At 46.6% G+C, this 17,546-nt stretch overlaps 1 protein-coding gene across 8 annotated transcripts in view; it reads left to right on the top strand.

Moving 5' to 3' along the window:
* The window catches only part of LOC146042515 (myosin-10-like), a 191,511-nt gene that overhangs the window by 94,156 nt on the left and 79,809 nt on the right, over positions 1 to 17,546 (top strand). For all 8 annotated transcript variants that reach the window (XM_083162556.1, XM_083162558.1, XM_083162554.1 and 5 more), the window contains exon 2: positions 11,885 to 12,252. In XM_083162556.1, the coding sequence (XP_083018682.1) occupies positions 11,905 to 12,252 (348 nt within the window). In that variant the 5' untranslated portion in view covers positions 11,885 to 11,904. The remainder of the gene's footprint in view (positions 1 to 11,884; positions 12,253 to 17,546) is intronic.

The following is a 17,546-nucleotide window of genomic DNA, read 5'->3' as shown; positions in this document are numbered from 1 at the left end:
AAAACACATGGGGTTATTTATCAAAGCTTTGAGAAAGATAAAGTAATAGTCAAACAGCTTCTTCTAAAATGACAGAGGCTGGTTGGTCATTTATCTCTCACCAGTACCATCCCTACCTCATTTTAAACCTGATTGGGGAGAGTATATTGTCTGGGCGTCCAAAGGGCCCACCAGTAGAAAAGGGGTGTGGCCTCCTGGGCAGACGGCATGGCCTTCCCGGTAAAGGTATGGCCACGTGGCCCGAACAACCATTTTGGTCACTTTGGTGGTCCTGGAGATGTGCGCTGCCCTGGAGACTGGTCTGCAGTTCCGGCTCCTACACTCTGACAGGAGCCTGATGCTACATGTAATGTTACAGTGCAGCAACCGGCTTCTATCACTGAGGAGGAGTCAGCACTTTTGTGTCACCCCTTGGCAGGTGACACCCAGATGCGTCTCAAACCACTGCACCCTCTTAGTGATGCCTCTGTCTCTCATCACACTTTGATCTAACTCCCCCACAGTTAGTTGCTTATTGGTCAGTACTTTTTTTTTTCTCACCACCTTATCTCATCTCCAAAGATTGGTACATCTCCCGTCCAGGAGTGTTGAGTGACCTTCCCACATAGATAAAAGTGCTGCGGGATAATCAGAAAATTAGATGGGATGTGTATAGGTAACAACAACATCATTTGGAATTATGGTAAAGGTACAGTGTTGTTGTTTTTTTTATGTAGGAACGGCAATTAATATATTAAGATTAGGGATGGTCCCATAATGCTAAAGGATAGATGCATTGCTGGTAGTGATGGGAAGTGGTGATAACTGATGTAAGTTGGTGGAGAGTAGAGAAATAGGTCAGTGACGCATTATCCTTCTAAGATACAATCCTGTCAGAGATGAATTGTCCTAATATAGATGTGCAGTGCCCATCAATGGATAATGGGTAAAGCACATTGTAGATTTAAAGTATCATGGGTAGGCTGGTTATCAGAGGGATACAGCAACCAAAACAGGGCCAGCCCTGACAAATTTGATACCCTAAGCAAGACTTTATCTCGTGCCCCCAACCCCCTACACCAATCGCCCATCTTACCTATCATTAAGTGCATGGGACTTGTGCCAGACCTCTCATTGGGGTGAAGGCCTAGTGCCCCCAGATCTAGTGCTTGCATCAATGTACAAATACCCTGGATGTCTAGGCTGATAGCTCTGCTGTCCTTGGAATGTACAGAGGGTACCCTCCAGGTCAGCACTACCTTGTAGGGTTCATTATCACCACTCAACTGCTTGCTAAGTTCATCTCTTAACTTCGCCAGGTACTGGAACTTTGTTGGTCTTCACCTGAACAGCCAAGGAGCCATTATAAGCTATTGTATGAAAGCCTTCTTGCTGTCTATGGCTTTGGCATCCTGAAGTATACTCACTTGACTCATCGTCTTCCATCTTCCTTCTACCGCCTCTACCAGTTTTCAAACATCCAGTTGCTTAGATCTTCTTTTGCGCCTAGTCACCTATTCTGTGGGGCGTCTTTCATACCTCTTTGGAAGTCTTTCAATGCTCTCCCTCTGCATTCATACTAACTTTGCACCACTCACGACGGCTAGCAAAAGACAGAGCAAGCGGGCAAATCAATGACATGGTGCGCAAACGCCTGGCTCCTCAGTCAATTCTGGGAATTGCTGCCCTGTCCCAGCAAAAGTTGGAGATGTGTCCCAAGTGGAACACATCTCTGCAGTGCTGCTCCCATTCCACCTAGCCCCGTGCTAGCTCTAGAGATAGGTCACTATAGGCAAGTGCCTAGGTCACCTAAGCCCAGAGGCAGCCCTGAAACAATGCATGAGGGCAATAATTACTGGAGCTGGTTTTAAGTTATGTGACAGGAATTTGAGACAATTTGGGTGTGAGATGAGAGAGACGCGGCAGAAATTACTCCTACAACAACAGGCCTGGAGTGCATACGACCAGGATGGAGTTGTCAGTTGTCAGTAGAGAAACACCAGTAATAGAGATTGAGGTTGGTCATCCATCAGGGAGGGTACAAAGACCATCAGCAATGTTATTACTGAGAAGAAACGGAAAGTTTATTTTTACTGACTGTTAACACAAATGTTTTCTAACACAAATACCACTATAAAGAACAGCATTTTTCTCAGCTATATGTGACTGCCTCTCCCTGCAAACCAAGCTTAGCGCATTTGGGCACGGAACATACACATTCCTGAGAGTTCCAATCTACTATATGCTATGCTAGTCATTTCACAGACACCTGTTACTGGCACATCTGGGATATGACTCTGTCTACTACGTCATCATTTTATAATAGCGTGATCTCCATTTGTGAAGCACCTTGGTGCTGTATCAGTGTAAGTAGATGCTGTTCCCACAGGAATTTAAGCTCCTACTAGAAAAAATATCTGCGGTACATTGTGCAAATGTGTAAATGCTGCACATACTGTACCGTACCACATTAAAATGAATGAGGCCGGGAGGGTAGTTGCTGTTTATGTTTAGTTTTGGGCAGGGGGGGGATGCAAAATATAGGAGGTTATTCTGGTTGGTGCGTAAATTTCCGAATTATTTCGGAGCGGACCGCACGCCACGCTGTGCGGACATCGTCCGAAGAAACGCCCACCGGACCTCCGCATACGGACGGACTCCCACTAGAAGAACAGGGCGTGTTTACGGACGACATCCAAACCTTGCGTGTGCGGTGGACACACACATATTCTGCACGGTCTTACAGCGTTTGCACGGTTTTACCGCGTCAGAACGGACGGGAACCTGCCCGTACGCACCGATGCGGTGTATTTTCACAAAACTCACCACTATTATCTGAACTCCGAAATCGGTCACATGACCCACTTATGCAATTAGGCAACCTCATTAAAAAGTGTTTGTTTGGAATTGGAATCAATTAAATCCTAATACATACTTAAACATGCTTTGAGCATATATTTGTGTGTTTTGTAATGGTCCATTTAAGCTGCAATGGTTCCAATTGAAGCAATGACAAGAGTGTAATTAATGAGTAAAGAAGTGGATTGTATTGTGTTCAGCTGACATTGGTTCAGGTGCGCCCGTACTGATTGGGCGTTCCGAATGCCTAGCGCATGACCGAGTGGTGTCCGCAAAGCAATACTTGCTTATGAAGACCGCATATTTCCTGCCTTTTTGTTCGTGTGCAGTCGGTGTGCTGTCCGAATGCACGCGTACCAGAATTAGTGCACTCCCTCATGTACGCCCATGTTTACGCCCAGTTTAGCCCACTTTGAAACTACGCCCCTGTGTAGTTCCGAATGACGCCCATATTTCCAGAGTCAATGCGGTGCACATTTCTGTACGGTATTAGTGAGAACGAGTACGGAGACCTTGCGTGGCACATGCACATAGCGTTGCACACGCATGTGCAGACGGCTAAAAAACACCATCCGAAAGAATTCGGAAAATTATGCATGGACCAGAATAAGGACCATAGTGTTAAGTGTGTGTATGTGTTACCACGCAGTTCTTAACATGCCACGCTGGTACCTGTTCATTAGTACTCCGCACTTTGTTTATTACATGGTTCATGCTGGTTCTTTCTATGCTTTAACGTGGGCTTATCCCTGCATGTTCCTACTAAGTATATGTTCATACGCTCAAATTGCTTACTGTTTGTATCACTGTCCATTGTACGATTTTAAATGATCACTCTGTACCACAATTATTTTTGTTAATAAAAGTTTATTGAAACAAAAGTCATCAGCAATTACATTATAACACTGTGTGGAAGTAAATGAATGTGGATAATAACCTTTAGCTGAGTTGCATTCATCTATGTGATTGCTTTGGGATACCGTCATTAGGTTTACCCTATTAAGGTCAACATGCATTGGGTTGACCACTGAAGGTTGACAGGATTAGGTCGACACCTGAAATACAAAAAAGAAAAAGGGGTTTCACATTTGCGCTGCTGGATCTATGGTATTTGCCTGTGAGCTGTGCTGAACAAAAGGACACCTGGACACACTTATATTAATGTAGCAAATTTTTATGCATATAAAAATAAAAATAATACAGTCATAAAATATACATTTGCACAGATAGATATATTTAAAAAGCAGATACTGTATTAGTAAAGCTTGCTCTGTATGGCATGATTTGGTATGCTCATATATAGCAGGTACCACACTCCACTGGGGTCACGGATTGAAGGTATATATAATCAATTTCTCCAAAAGCAAAGTTAAAGCAGAAATATGCAGCCAGTCTTGTTAGTAGCAAAAGTAGACTGTTAGATGGTGGGGGTATGCGGGAAACACAAGCCAAAGCAGATGGTTATAAGCAGACAGGTAGGGGCAGAGGACAAATAGCGTAACACCTTTTTAGCGCATATAACGCCCAGATGGAACAGTTCAGGAGACGCACTATGTCCTTGGCAGTAATGCTCACCCTCCTTGTGATGGATAGCCGGAGGAGCCAGGGAGCGCGATGGTGATGCGGCTCAACCCGGTGCACGTGGTGATGCTGTGTCCGCAGCTCTGACTGGGAACCCGGAAGTGTCGGGGCTCGACCCGGAGCAAGAGGCTTAGTGACGTCCGCCGGAGGAGAGTTCCAATAGGCTGCTGGCTGATGTTAGAAGCCGTAGAAGGAACCCCAGACAGCGTTGGATTGGGGATGCTGCAGAGGACTGCTTGCGGCTTAGCTCAGTTGGTAACGTGAGCCGGCTCCAGATAGGGATAGTGTGACCTCAGGAGTGGGAGGTTCTGCAGAATGGCGGAAGTAGGCGTCAACGCGTTTCGTACCCTTGGAAACGGGAACTTTCTCCACCTGAAATAGGTCGACATGGCCAAGGTCGACAGTTGGAAGGGCGACAATGGAAAGGTTGTCAGTTAAACGGTTGACATGTGGCTTTCACTTTTTTCCAAGCCGACTTGTGCCGACAGGCGGTATTTCATACCCTACCATCTACTACGGCGTGGTGGGAGAATAAAATAGCATGGCGAGCGTAGTGGTACACTTAGACGGTTTCCATGTCGACGGTGTCTGCATTTGGGATGAAAAAAGTGAAAATTAATGTCGACCGTTTGATTGTTGACCTTCACATTGTCCATCTAATGATTTTGTCGACCTTCCGACCCTGTCGACCTTAGCCATGTCGACCTTCGACCCAATGGCTCACACCTAATTGCAGGGTCTGACTGGCCATCTAGCACTTCTGACAAATGGGCAGGTGGGCCGATTTCTTCTTGTAAGTGGAGGCTCCGCCTCCGATTGGCGCACAGAGAGAGCCGCTGGACTTGCGGCGGGTACGGCGGCTCACTCTGTGCGCTGCTGAGGTCCAGGAGAGATGGGGGCAATGCACACCGCTGCTCCCTTCTCTCCGGCAAATGCCAGGGATGATTTGTCAGCCCAGTCCGTCGCTGCCTGATTGCTTCAACCTATCCTGACATGTTTTCCTATAAGCCTGCTCTAAATCACAGCCTGCATCTTGCACCGATACTAACCCTGTAATAGCCTCTCGCAGCCTGCATCTTGCACCGATACTAACCCGGTAATAGCCTCTCGCAGCCTGCATCTTGCACCAATACTAACCCGGTAATAGCCTCTCGCAGCCTGCATCTTGCACTGATACTAACCCGGTAATAGCCTCTCGCAGCCTGCATCTTGCACCAATACTAACCCGGTAATAGCCTCTCGCAGCCTGCATCTTGCACCAATACTAACCCGGTAATAGCCTCTCGCAGCCTGCATCTTGCACCGATACTAACCCGGTAATAGCCTCTCGCAGCCTGCATCTTGCACCGATACTAACCCGGTAATAGCCTCTCGCAGCCTGCATCTTGCACCGATACTAACCCGGTAATAGCCACTCGCAGCCTGCATCTTGCACCAATACTAACCCGGTAATAGCCACTCGCAGCCTGCATCTTGCACCAATACTAACCCGGTAATAGCCTCTCGCAGCCTGCATCTTGCACCAATACTAACCCGGTAATAGCCTCTCGCAGCCTGCATCTTGCACCAATACTAACCCGGTAATAGCCACTCGCTGCTTGCATCTTGCACCGATACTAACCCTGTAATAGCCTCTCGCAGCCTGCATCTTGCACCAATACTAACCCGGTAATAGCCTCTCGCAGCCTGCATCTTGCACCAATACTAACCCGGTAATAGCCACTCGCAGCCTGCATCTTGCACCGATACTAACCCTGTAATAGCCTCTCGCAGCCTGCATCTTGCACCGATACTAACCCTGTAATAGCCTCTTGCAGCCTGCATCTTGCACCAATACTAACCCGGTAATAGCCTCTCGCAGCCTGCATCTTGCACCGATACTAACCCGGTAATAGCCTCTCGCAGCCTGCATCTTGCACCGATACTAACCCGGTAATAGCCTCTCGCAGCCTGCATCTTGCACCAATACTAACCCGGTAATAGCCTCTCGCAGCCTGCATCTTGCACCAATACTAACCCGGTAATAGCCTCTCGCAGCCTGCATCTTGCACCAATACTAACCCGGTAATAGCCTCTCGCAGCCTGCATCTTGCACCAATACTAACCCGGTAATAGCCTCTCGCAGCCTGCATCTTGCACCGATACTAACCCGGTAATAGCCTCTCGCAGCCTGCATCTTGCACCGATACTAACCCGGTAATAGCCTCTCGCAGCCTGCATCTTGCACCGATACTAACCAGGTAATAGCCACTCGCAGCCTGCATCTTGCACCAATACTAACCCGGTAATAGCCACTCGCAGCCTGCATCTTGCACCAATACTAACCCGGTAATAGCCTCTCGCAGCCTGCATCTTGCACCAATACTAACCCGGTAATAGCCTCTCGCAGCCTGCATCTTGCACCAATACTAACCCGGTAATAGCCTCTCGCAGCCTGCATCTTGCACCGATACTAACCCGGTAATAGCCTCTCGCAGCCTGCATCTTGCACCAATACTAACCCGGTAAAAGCCTCTCGCAGCCTGCATCTTGCACCAATACTAACCCGGTAATAGCCTCTCGCAGCCTGCATCTTGCACCGATACTAACCCGGTAATAGCCACTCGCAGCCTGCATCTTGCACCGATACTAACCCTGTAATAGCCTCTCGCAGCCTGCATCTTGCACCGATACTAACCCTGTAATAGCCTCTCGCAGCCTGCATCTTGCACCAATACTAACCCGGTAATAGCCTCTCGCATGGTATGATTTGGACCAGTGGAACTATTTTTGCAATAAATAAAACATTACTATATCCTACTTTGATTTGCAAAGGGAACTGGGGGCCGACATTTGGCTCTTCCACCGTAGTTACACGTAGCTTTATTATTGGCCAAGTCAAGTAAGAGATTTCACCTGTGTTTATTTGGGAACCCTAAATTGCTTTAGGCTTGTTAAGACTGTAATGGAAAATGAGAAAGAAATTCAAAACCCCCCATTAAACTCTCAACGGACAGCAGAGTTAGTATTTCAAGTGCTCCGTTGTTCTATAAAATGTACGTGTGCGTGTGTGTGTGTATATGATAGATCGTAGGCATGATTCATACACCCTATATAATAAATGGCTAACTCTGCTCCTCAGCACTGTGGGGGGAGTTCAAGTGTTTAATGCACTGGTGACTACTAGATGGCTCCTGAAGGAGCAATTCTAGTGTTGCTGCGTTTGGGTGCACACAGCCACAACCATTGACATTACTGGTATGTTGTTGTGTCGTTTTGACTAGTGCCATCAAAATCCAATCTACACGGGCAGGAGTGCTCTGTTGTCTGATTACTTATACAGTGATTTGCATGAGATACATAATTGATGTCTCAACATTCATCATCAGACACTCATTAAGGCCAGGTTCATTTAAAATGATATACATCACTGTGACCTGATTACTGGATACTCACGGCAGATTATCGACAGTACTTTTTGTTAGAATATTTACTACCCAATAGTATGCTTTAGAAGTAGGGAGGCCAATCCCGGTGCATTTAAATCGGGATTGGGATTGAAAAATGCTCAATCCTGGGGTTCCTGGGATCCTGGGATTGGCCTCCTTAATAAAAAAAAAAAACACGCATGGGCGAGCAGGCGGTCAGGAGTAAAGCAGAGGGGTGGGGGTTCAGTGGTACGGCCGCCCCCCGGGGATATTCAGTTGTCCTAATGCTGGGAGTTATTTTTTTGTGTGGGTATGAGGTAGGTGAAAAAAAATCCCTGATAACCAGCCTGTTTTTTTGTTTTGTTTTTCGTGAAAACTTATACATATGTCCAGGAACTTATCCTAGATCCTATGGCACTTATGTATTCGGGTCAAGTTTATCAGAGGTGCGGGATTCTGAAGGATCTTGGACAAGTTCCACAGGCATCCCCCTCTCATACAAATTTGGACCCCATTACATATGCCCCTATGTGTTTTCTCCCAAAAATAGGAATATTGAATAAAAATGAAATGCCTACTAATCATAATTCTTTGCATGTCCCCTACTGTGCATTGTAAATATAGTGTATCATTCATTATGGGTGTTATAACTGCTATATTGCATTATTATTTGCTGAATGCATTCTTCTGGGCATATAACTGACATATTCATAGCACTGGTCATAGCACTGGTCATAGCACTGGTATGCGGCATCTTCCTATACATTCTCATCATATTACATCTTACTGGGTATTATCAGTGGATTATTACTTCTTGCTGGGCATGCCAACTGGCATGTTACATCTACCTGTCGTTGGACGTTATTATTTGTATATTATATCTCTGTAACTTAAAGCAGTGATTAAATTGCCTGTTGCTGGTCCTATTAGGGCTGATGCAAAGTTGTACACAAGTCCGCTCTGTAGCCAGTCCGTGTGATTTGCACGTGCGCTGCATTTGTTGTAGACCTGCCCTTAGGGGGTGATTCAGATATGATCAGACGAGGCTGAATTCGGGCCCGATCCGATGATGGGGGTAAGCGCATGCGTGTATCTGCACATGTGCAAACCCAAGGAGCGAACTGCTTTGGCAAATTTCACACTCGCTGGGCCGTTCGGTCCGGAGGTGGCCAGCGGTTTCTGGACGTCCCCATGAAAATGCTGGGCATTCCCGAACGCAGACGGGCCGATGCCTGCTCCGGGCGGGCGGCATACGTCACATGCCTGGGTGTACCTGTGTATAGAAACCAGCCTAGCTAGGATGCCCTCTGCCTGCTGATGAATCTGGGCCCATGGGCATCCAATCCCCAAGATAGCATGGCCAGGCCGCGAGCATCATGTAAAGAGAGTCCTGCTCTTTGTAAATGGATGTTGACACCCCACACCCCCCCCCCCCCCTTTGCCCCATACATTTGGCCAGGCTCACACCCCTTCCAGTAGTTAGCCCTTCCAGACCTGTCAGTGGCACCGTACAGGGGCATTGCCAATCATCTGCAGAGTTGTACTTTATAGCGTCCTCGCTAAAGGTGCTTATATGAGCCTAGATATACTGTCATTGTCTACAGTGCTGCAGAATTCAGTGCAACATATACATGAAACACAGAAAGAATAGAAGCATCGTCCTGGTTTCTGGGGAAGTGCTTACTCTTATGTTTCCATACTGTACTTGGCTAATGGGCTGCAATCCATTATGCATTATTTCACAAGTACTTGTACATTGATTTAAATAATGGCTGCTTTTACGGCTTTGATTTCTCATTGGATAATATAGGGTGAATGGAATTCTAAAAAAAAAATGAAACATCCAACCCCATACTGGGTACTGTACTGGGGTCCTACTTCTGACACCCCCTTCCTCTGCACCAGTCTCCTGTTTTTTTTATTACAGGTTAAAGTCAAAATGTATTTTTAAAAATATTTGAAATTGTAAGCTGTACCTGTGAGGCACCTGGCGTTCGCGTGCACAGTACACTATTTGTTGGTACAATATTTGGGGGTCCGACATTGACACCAACAAAGTGAAAAACCCATGCTGACCTTTTGTTTTGTTTGTGTCGACCCTTTGTCTACCTTGTGCATGCTGTCCTCTTGATGTCGACCTATTGACACAGTGTCAACCCTTTAATCTGGAACCAGTGTATGATATGCAAATAAGCAGAATTTATAAACTTGCTATTGCTCTACAAACATACTTTGAGCATGCTCCACACCTGTATTGCGCAGGTGCAATACATGTCGGGCTCATGCACAAAGGGCCTAATTCAGATCTGATTACAGGACACATTTGTTCTCAAAATGGACAAAACCATGTGCACTGCAGGAGGGGCAGTTGTAACATGTGTGAGTTATATTGTTTCTGTGCAGAGTAAATAGGGGCTTCTTGATTCTTCCGTTGCAATTTAGATTTCAGTTTGAACAACACCTCACCCAAATCTAACTCTCTCTGCACTTGTTACATCTGCCCCACCTGCAGTACAGCATGGTTTTGGCAATTTTGAGAATAAATTTGCCCTGCGATCAAGTCTGCATTAGGCCCAAAGTACTGAGTATTGCATCGGTGTCAGGACCAGAGTCAAGCCTCCTTGATCAGAACTTTACCTGGATTCCTGTCATTTATTCTCTTCTTTCCATGCCATGCCATGAATCTTTGTTTAACGTACAGGAGAAAAAAATTGATTAATATTGTGTTTCCTCATTTATAGCAGTCAGTACGGTGTAATGTCAGTTTCCTTGATGAAAAATAAAAATCTGATATGCCTCACACATACATCACGGTCCTCCTTTCCCTCTAAAAAGCTTCTCTGCTGGCACGGTCTTTGGGCAACCCTTCGTCTCTGAACTGGTATTTTCCATATTTAAGGCCAAGTTTTCCTTGCAGCCAGAGAGAAGTCAGGGGCCAGTGGCATTTATGTCAGCTACAAACACATAGGTCATTGTTATGTGAGGGAACACGTACTTCCTTACCCAGGACAGACTGACTTACATTTTCCTAGAGCTTTCCGTTTTTTTCTTCCCCCCTTCCTTTACTCCTGCAGTAGATCTGGCTGACTCAAGTCCCATTTACTTTATTGCCTCTCCATTTCATTTACCGTAATGTAAGATTATGTCATGGTACCAGATCTCTGACCTGTTTCACTACATGTGTAAAAATTGTCAACTATTTTGTTTCCTGGAGTATTTTTATTACCTGATTTGGAATGTCAATATATGAAGTCATAGGGGTATATTCAATTGCAGTGGGAACTGGCGTCTTGTCAGAAAGACGTCAGTTTCTGACTGATTAAGGTCAGAAGGGGTTCCGACCTATTCAATTAGGGCAGTTTTTTCACTGATCCATGTGCTTTGGCGGAAACGGGGACAAATCCAACAGGTTTTGGCCCTGTTTCCGACAATCTCAATCCAACTTTAAAAAAAGCCGGATTGAGGCAGGCCTACCATCCGCCTCCGGCGCTCACTGGGTCCTGAGCAGCAGCTGCAAAATCCAACAGTCCAGTTTGGCCTTGTCTGATTCATTCTGACAAATTTATGTTGGAATGGATCCGACACTAATTGAATGTACCCGATAAGGGGAGATGTATCAAAGCTCAAAGAGAGATTATTGTGATGTATTGAGCAGGGAATAGAATGGAGAAGTGAGGTAGTTGCAAGGTAGTTGCTTTTAGCAATCAATCAGCTTCAGCCTATTGGTTAAAAAAATGTGCATGATAAACGCAACCTCAAAGCTGATTGGGCTATGGGCAACTCCTCCACTGGTCCACATCTCCAATCTTTCCACTGCTTCATACATCTCTCCAAAAGTACCAGCCAATCAGCTTCTGTCATTTTACAAACAGTATGTAATATAACAGGATCTGATTGGTTGGTACTTTATCTCCCGCTGCATTTGATACACCTACCCCATAGTGTCAGATTGAAAGAAAAAAAAATAACAAAGCTACAGTATATGCAATAATAGAAATGATTGCAGCAATATTCCACGTACGTTTGTGTATACTGATTTTTACATTTTCTTCTTCTAGGAACCTGATCAACTACCAAAATGTCATCTCGGAACTCCCATAGAGATGATGCAGAGCGTTACCTTTTTGTAGATCGGAACCCCATGAGTCACACGACTATGCAGGCTGACTGGACAGCAAAGAAGCAGGTGTGGGTGCCTTCCGAAAAGCATGGCTTTGAAGCAGCCAGCATTAAAGAAGAACGAGGGGATGAGGTGGTGGTGGAGCTGGCAGAGAATGGCAAGAAAGTGGTGATTAACAAGGACGACATCCAGAAGATGAACCCACCCAAGTTCACCAAGGTGGAGGACATGGCAGAATTGACCTGTTTGAATGAAGCATCGGTCTTACACAATCTCAAGGATCGGTATTACTCTGGACTTATCTATGTAAGTACTCAGATATTTTAAAGTCCAGTATATTATTTACAGTGTATACAGTATATTCTATTTCACTTACACCCCTTTTACACAAGCAAGCCGGGTCGCACCCGGGACTTTAGACCCGGCTCCAACAAGGCTTGTGACGCCTTTTACACCGGCCTCCTCACCTGGCATAATGTCGGGCGGGTGAAGTCACCGGAGGCGGGTCCTGATCCAGCGCTGGGAGATAAGAGCATCTCCCAGTGCCCACTATTGTGTTGAAGTAAATGGGTCCCGGGTTGCATCAACCCGGGTTACCCGTTTACACTGTACAGCGAGCCGGGTTGAACCCATGTTCAACCCTGTTACGTACCCGGGTTAAAATGATGGGTCACATGACTCAGGTCATTTCAAATGGGAGCATTTACACTGCCTGCAACCCCCGGTTTTTGTGCGTTCACGTGTAAAAACCTTGTTTATTTAGGCTGGTGTGAAAGGGGTATTAGTGTGACACGGCTACACATGTTAACACACATTTAAATGATCCAAGTGTTGAAATGAAACTTCCAGATTTGTGTATGAATGATCATCCTCTATATATATATATATGTCTAGTGTCCGTGAGTCTCCGAAACACTGCCATCTGCTGGCAGAGAGTGAAACTACATCTCTCTCTCACACATGCACAAACACAGAAGGTAGCAGACTAGCGGGCTTACTAGTAATTCATAATGATGGGATTTGCAACTCAATATTATTGTTGTGGTCTTTGCTGTATAAATAACACACAAACAGCTGTAGTTGCCTGCAGGATAATCCAGTTGACGTATGTTGACAAATTATGTATGAAAATATGCTAGTTTCTTCCCTTTATATTTCCTATACCAACACCTTCACCAGGGCTGTAACTAAGGTGTGCGAGATGTGCCGTCACACAAGGATTCAGGGCCCTGAGGATGGCACTATGGCTGCCCCACACCATCTGCATGTGACTTGAACTGAATCTTGTTGCCAGTAATGCTAGTGCAGAGACACCCCTAGGTGTTCAAGGGATGCTCAAGACGGGTGTGGTATAGGGGTCCGACTGTCATTATCCCGACGTCGGGATCCCGAATGGCCGGACCCAGACATCATGGCGAGCGCAACAATGCCCTTCGTTGCGCTCGCCACGCTGCGGGCACGGTGGGTCGCTACGCGAGCCACCTATTCTAGTCTCCCTCTATGGGGGTCGTGTTTGTCCTTAACCCTTTGAGTGACAACTTTGCTGCAAGAGATCCTCAAAACATCTGCTAAAAATGCCAGCGCCGCTCACAGCGACTGATCTTTTAGTATAAATAACTACAAATACGGACAAGTCAATTAATAAGAGTTTAGTGAAACATTGCACCTAACAAAAGAACAGTCGCTGTGAGCGGCACTGGCATTTTTAGGGGACATTTTGAGGATCTCTCACAGCAATGCTGGCACTGAAAAGGTTAAACAACATTGTACATTTTATTTGGCTACAGAAACAAAAACGAGTTATTCCTTGCAGTATCAAGAATGTGAATATCGGTCAGGTCAATAAGGTACAATATATCTTCAGCCATGAAGAGGTTAAAATATTTTGGTTGCAGAAAGTGGATAAAAATTAAAAAAGATTACTCGAGCACCTTGGCGCTTGCACAGTCTACCGACAAATGTTCACCTGCATGAACATGGGCATTGCCTACAAATCTGAATCCGGCTCTAGGGGGCCCATTCATTGTAAATTTGTGGCTAACACCCCAAAAACATAGTATTTTCAGGGGTTACCTGCAAATACTATCACCAGAATGTATATAGAGGGGACCGCAGCAGGAATCTCCTATCCCTGCGGCGATCCCTCCTGCCCCGCTTGCGACCGCAACCCCCATAGATTACCATGAGGGATGCAAAGCTGCCCGATGTATCAACATCGGGCAGCATCACAGTGGTTCCCGGGGCTACCACCATTCTGAGATGTCGGCAGCCCATTGTAGCCTATGGCCTATAGATTGCAATGCCGGTGGGGCTGTGGGGTCAGCCCTAACTGCACATGTGCAGGCACCTGGCCAAGCACAGTGCAGGGCAGGCTCCTTTCGGAGTCCCTGCGCCTGCAGGTTGATACAATTAGCCGAAAGGATGACATATTGCTTGATGTGACAAAGTCATACCTAAGACACCATTCATCAAAGCGGCTTTGTATCGGGTGGTACGGAAGGGTCTCCTATCGCCTGTCAGTCTCATGGATGCTCTGCAAGCCTTATTTGTTTTACAGATGCCATAGGAAATGTGGCTGGATTATTACGCAGCGCTTTGTCACAGGAGCTGATATTCCTGCACTGATCCTCTCATTTCCTTTTAACCTGCTTTACACATTCCGATGCAGGGCTTAGCAAACCTGCTCTCTGGGGACCTCAGGAGAGCACTGCATCCGCAGACAGGTGGAAGCCTGCCCAGACTTGTATCTGCGGCAGGTGGATTACTTTCTCATTGTCTCTATGATACTTGCCTTTGGAATGTAATGAGCTCATATCAAATCCAGGTTATATCTCTGAAATGAATTCATCACCCAGCAGAATTAAATGTAGTTTTGTCTGTAATGGAAAAAAAATTACAGACTATGGGCCTAATTCCGATGGTTTACACACATCTCCACATGTCCACATGTGCAGCATTACAAAATACAGGGGAGTGTGGCTCTATACATACAAACTGGGCGACTGTGAGGTGAAAGCAGGTCAGTGTACTTGTCTGAGCTGCTTTCAGCACGAAAGTCGCCCAGTGTGTATGGGGCAGCGATGGTCCGGCAACTCAGCTGCAGGTATTACCAGCAGATGAGAGATGGAGTAGATGCCGTTCCACGGCTTCCTTCTATGGAAAGTCATCCACCCCCCGGGAAACTCTCTAAAATGGGCGGAAATCGTTTAGTGTGTATGCATTGAGCGTTATTCAGCCTAGTGATTTTCCCCATCATAGGTCACCATGCACGCTGGGCAAAATCGCCCAGTGTGTCTGCGCCTTGTTTAAGGTTCCCTCAACCTTCCCTCCAGCCTGCAGAACACTGCGACCAATAGATGGAACAGTGGGACGGTTTCCCTATAGCGGGATTGTCCCACTGGAAGTGGTGTCGGTAGATACAATGACTACATGTAAATCATACTTGTCTACTTTCAATTTCACCTCTTCGGGAGGCAGTAGCAAGGCTGACATCACTTGGCGGGGTTTAAATGCTGCGATCGCATCATTTTAACCCCGCCTCCTCTCCGCGGACCCGTGATTTCAGGTAATTAAACTAGCGGGCAAGGGGGGAGCGGGGGCAATTACCAGAATGCGGGAGACTTGCCCACCTTGCCGGGGGGCCGGGAGGCAGACCCGATTTCCGGGATGCTCCCGGCCATTCTAGGAGGGTATTATTGGTTAAAAACATTCAGGGATATAACTGGTAACATACAGTAAGGTTGAACTTGATGGACGGAAGTCTTTTTTCAACCTGAACTACTATGTACTGTAACCAGTGTTCATTCTAGCACCCGCCATATTTGAAAACCCATGTAGTTCCTTTTCCCTGCCTGGGGTGTCGCTGTCTTCTGTAGTGCTTCTAGCACAGTGTGGTCTGTATATCAGCACTGATATGCAAACCAGACCTGTGCTAGAAACACCACAGCAGACAGCAACACCTCAGGCAGTGAGGAGGAACTACATGGGTTTTCAAATATGGCGGGTGCTAGAATGAACACTAGTAACTACTATGAGTCAGGACAGTTGGAAGGTTTGAGCTCACAATCTACCCCATTTGTGTGACCCCTGTGTGTCTGCACCACCCCTGTAGATTATATGCTCTCCCCTTCCCTTTCACTTACTTATACTACCATCTATACTATGGACCTTATTCTGGTTGCTGCCCTTCCTCCCCCTCGGACCCCCTTTGGATGCCACGATCTCCTGCAGGGCTGTGAATGGCTGATTTGCATAATCATCCATTTGCAGCGTTGGGTGCGGGGGAGAAATCATTCGATGGTCAGCGACCATCAAATGATTTCTCCAGCGCTCGCAGATCTGAGACACCTCTTTGGTTTCTTAGATCTCCAAGTGCCTTGTGCGGGAAGCAGGCGGCAAGCGGGTGGGCAGCTAACATATGCTGAATTCAGCTGCCCCCCCCCCCCTCCTGCATCACAGGGCCCTTTACCATAGGAACGCCCATGAAACACTGCTCGTTCCCATGGGCTGTGACCCCACACCTGCACTGCTAGGTGCGAATGGGAGGGCGAAAATGCAGTTTGCCGTGCCCGCTCGCTCCAAGCATCTGCACATGCGCATAACTGTGCATGCGCAGACACAAAAATCGCTCCCCCATGGGGACCAATTAAATCAGAATCATCCCCTATATTCTAACCATTGATTTGGGTCAGCCTTGTGCTTATTTCAGTGCTATGACCGCTGATGCAGCAGGGTTTACATACCAACCTGCAGCATCGTTACTCGCAGCCTAGTGAACAGGTAAGTGCCGCCTACCACCCGCCAAATGGTCACCACCCCCGCCTGTTGAATCCCCTCGCTAGCATGAGAGGGGATGTGTACGCGAAAGCCCTGACCATCGAATCATTTTTTTTTTCTGTTCTTGGATAAAGGTAAATCTATCCTGGACAGAGATGGCCAAAAAGGGGGCAGGCGCTGATGTCATGTGATGTGTCAGCCGCTGGCCCAACGCAGGCATCATTTCCCAGGAAAGCACCCAGCATTTTTATGCAGATGTCCTTAAAATGCTGGGCGTTCCAGTGCTGCCACCCCCTGCCCGCCCCAGGACCTCCCTGTCCGGAGCAAATTGCACGGTAAGTGTGAAACACACTGAAGCCGTTCGCTCCCGGGGTTTGCGTATGCCATATAAATATAGGAAAATAACTCAGAGAGGGAAGAGGGCGGCACTGATTGGCTGATAAGTGTATTGTATTATAACTTTACCCCAGCTATGCCATTACCATGGGCAAGTGTAAAGAAGGGAGGGCCCTGTGAAGACTCCATACAGGGCACCCCCTAACTCTGGCAGATTTCCTCTGTAGACTGGCACTGTGCCAGAGATCTACCGCACATGCGCCAATTTCCAGGGAACTGACGCTGCACCATATTCTTGGTGATTTCTGTTGCGCACATATGCAGATCTCTGGAAGCATGGTACAGATGTAGCCACGCTCATTCATCATTATTATATTGTTATACCAATTATTTCCTCCACGTCAGCACAGTAATATATTTTTATGCATATCAGAAAGAAATAAAAGTTTTATTTTAATTGTCTTTGGCCCAATTATCTGTAGGTGTGG

This window comes from Crinia signifera, chromosome 19 (genome assembly GCF_055691185.1).
Source record: "Crinia signifera chromosome 19, ASM5569118v1, whole genome shotgun sequence".
Taxonomy (NCBI): Eukaryota; Metazoa; Chordata; class Amphibia; order Anura; family Myobatrachidae; genus Crinia; species Crinia signifera.
The sequence above is the reverse complement of the archived record's forward strand: the minus strand, read 5'-3'. Positions and strand labels throughout refer to the sequence as shown.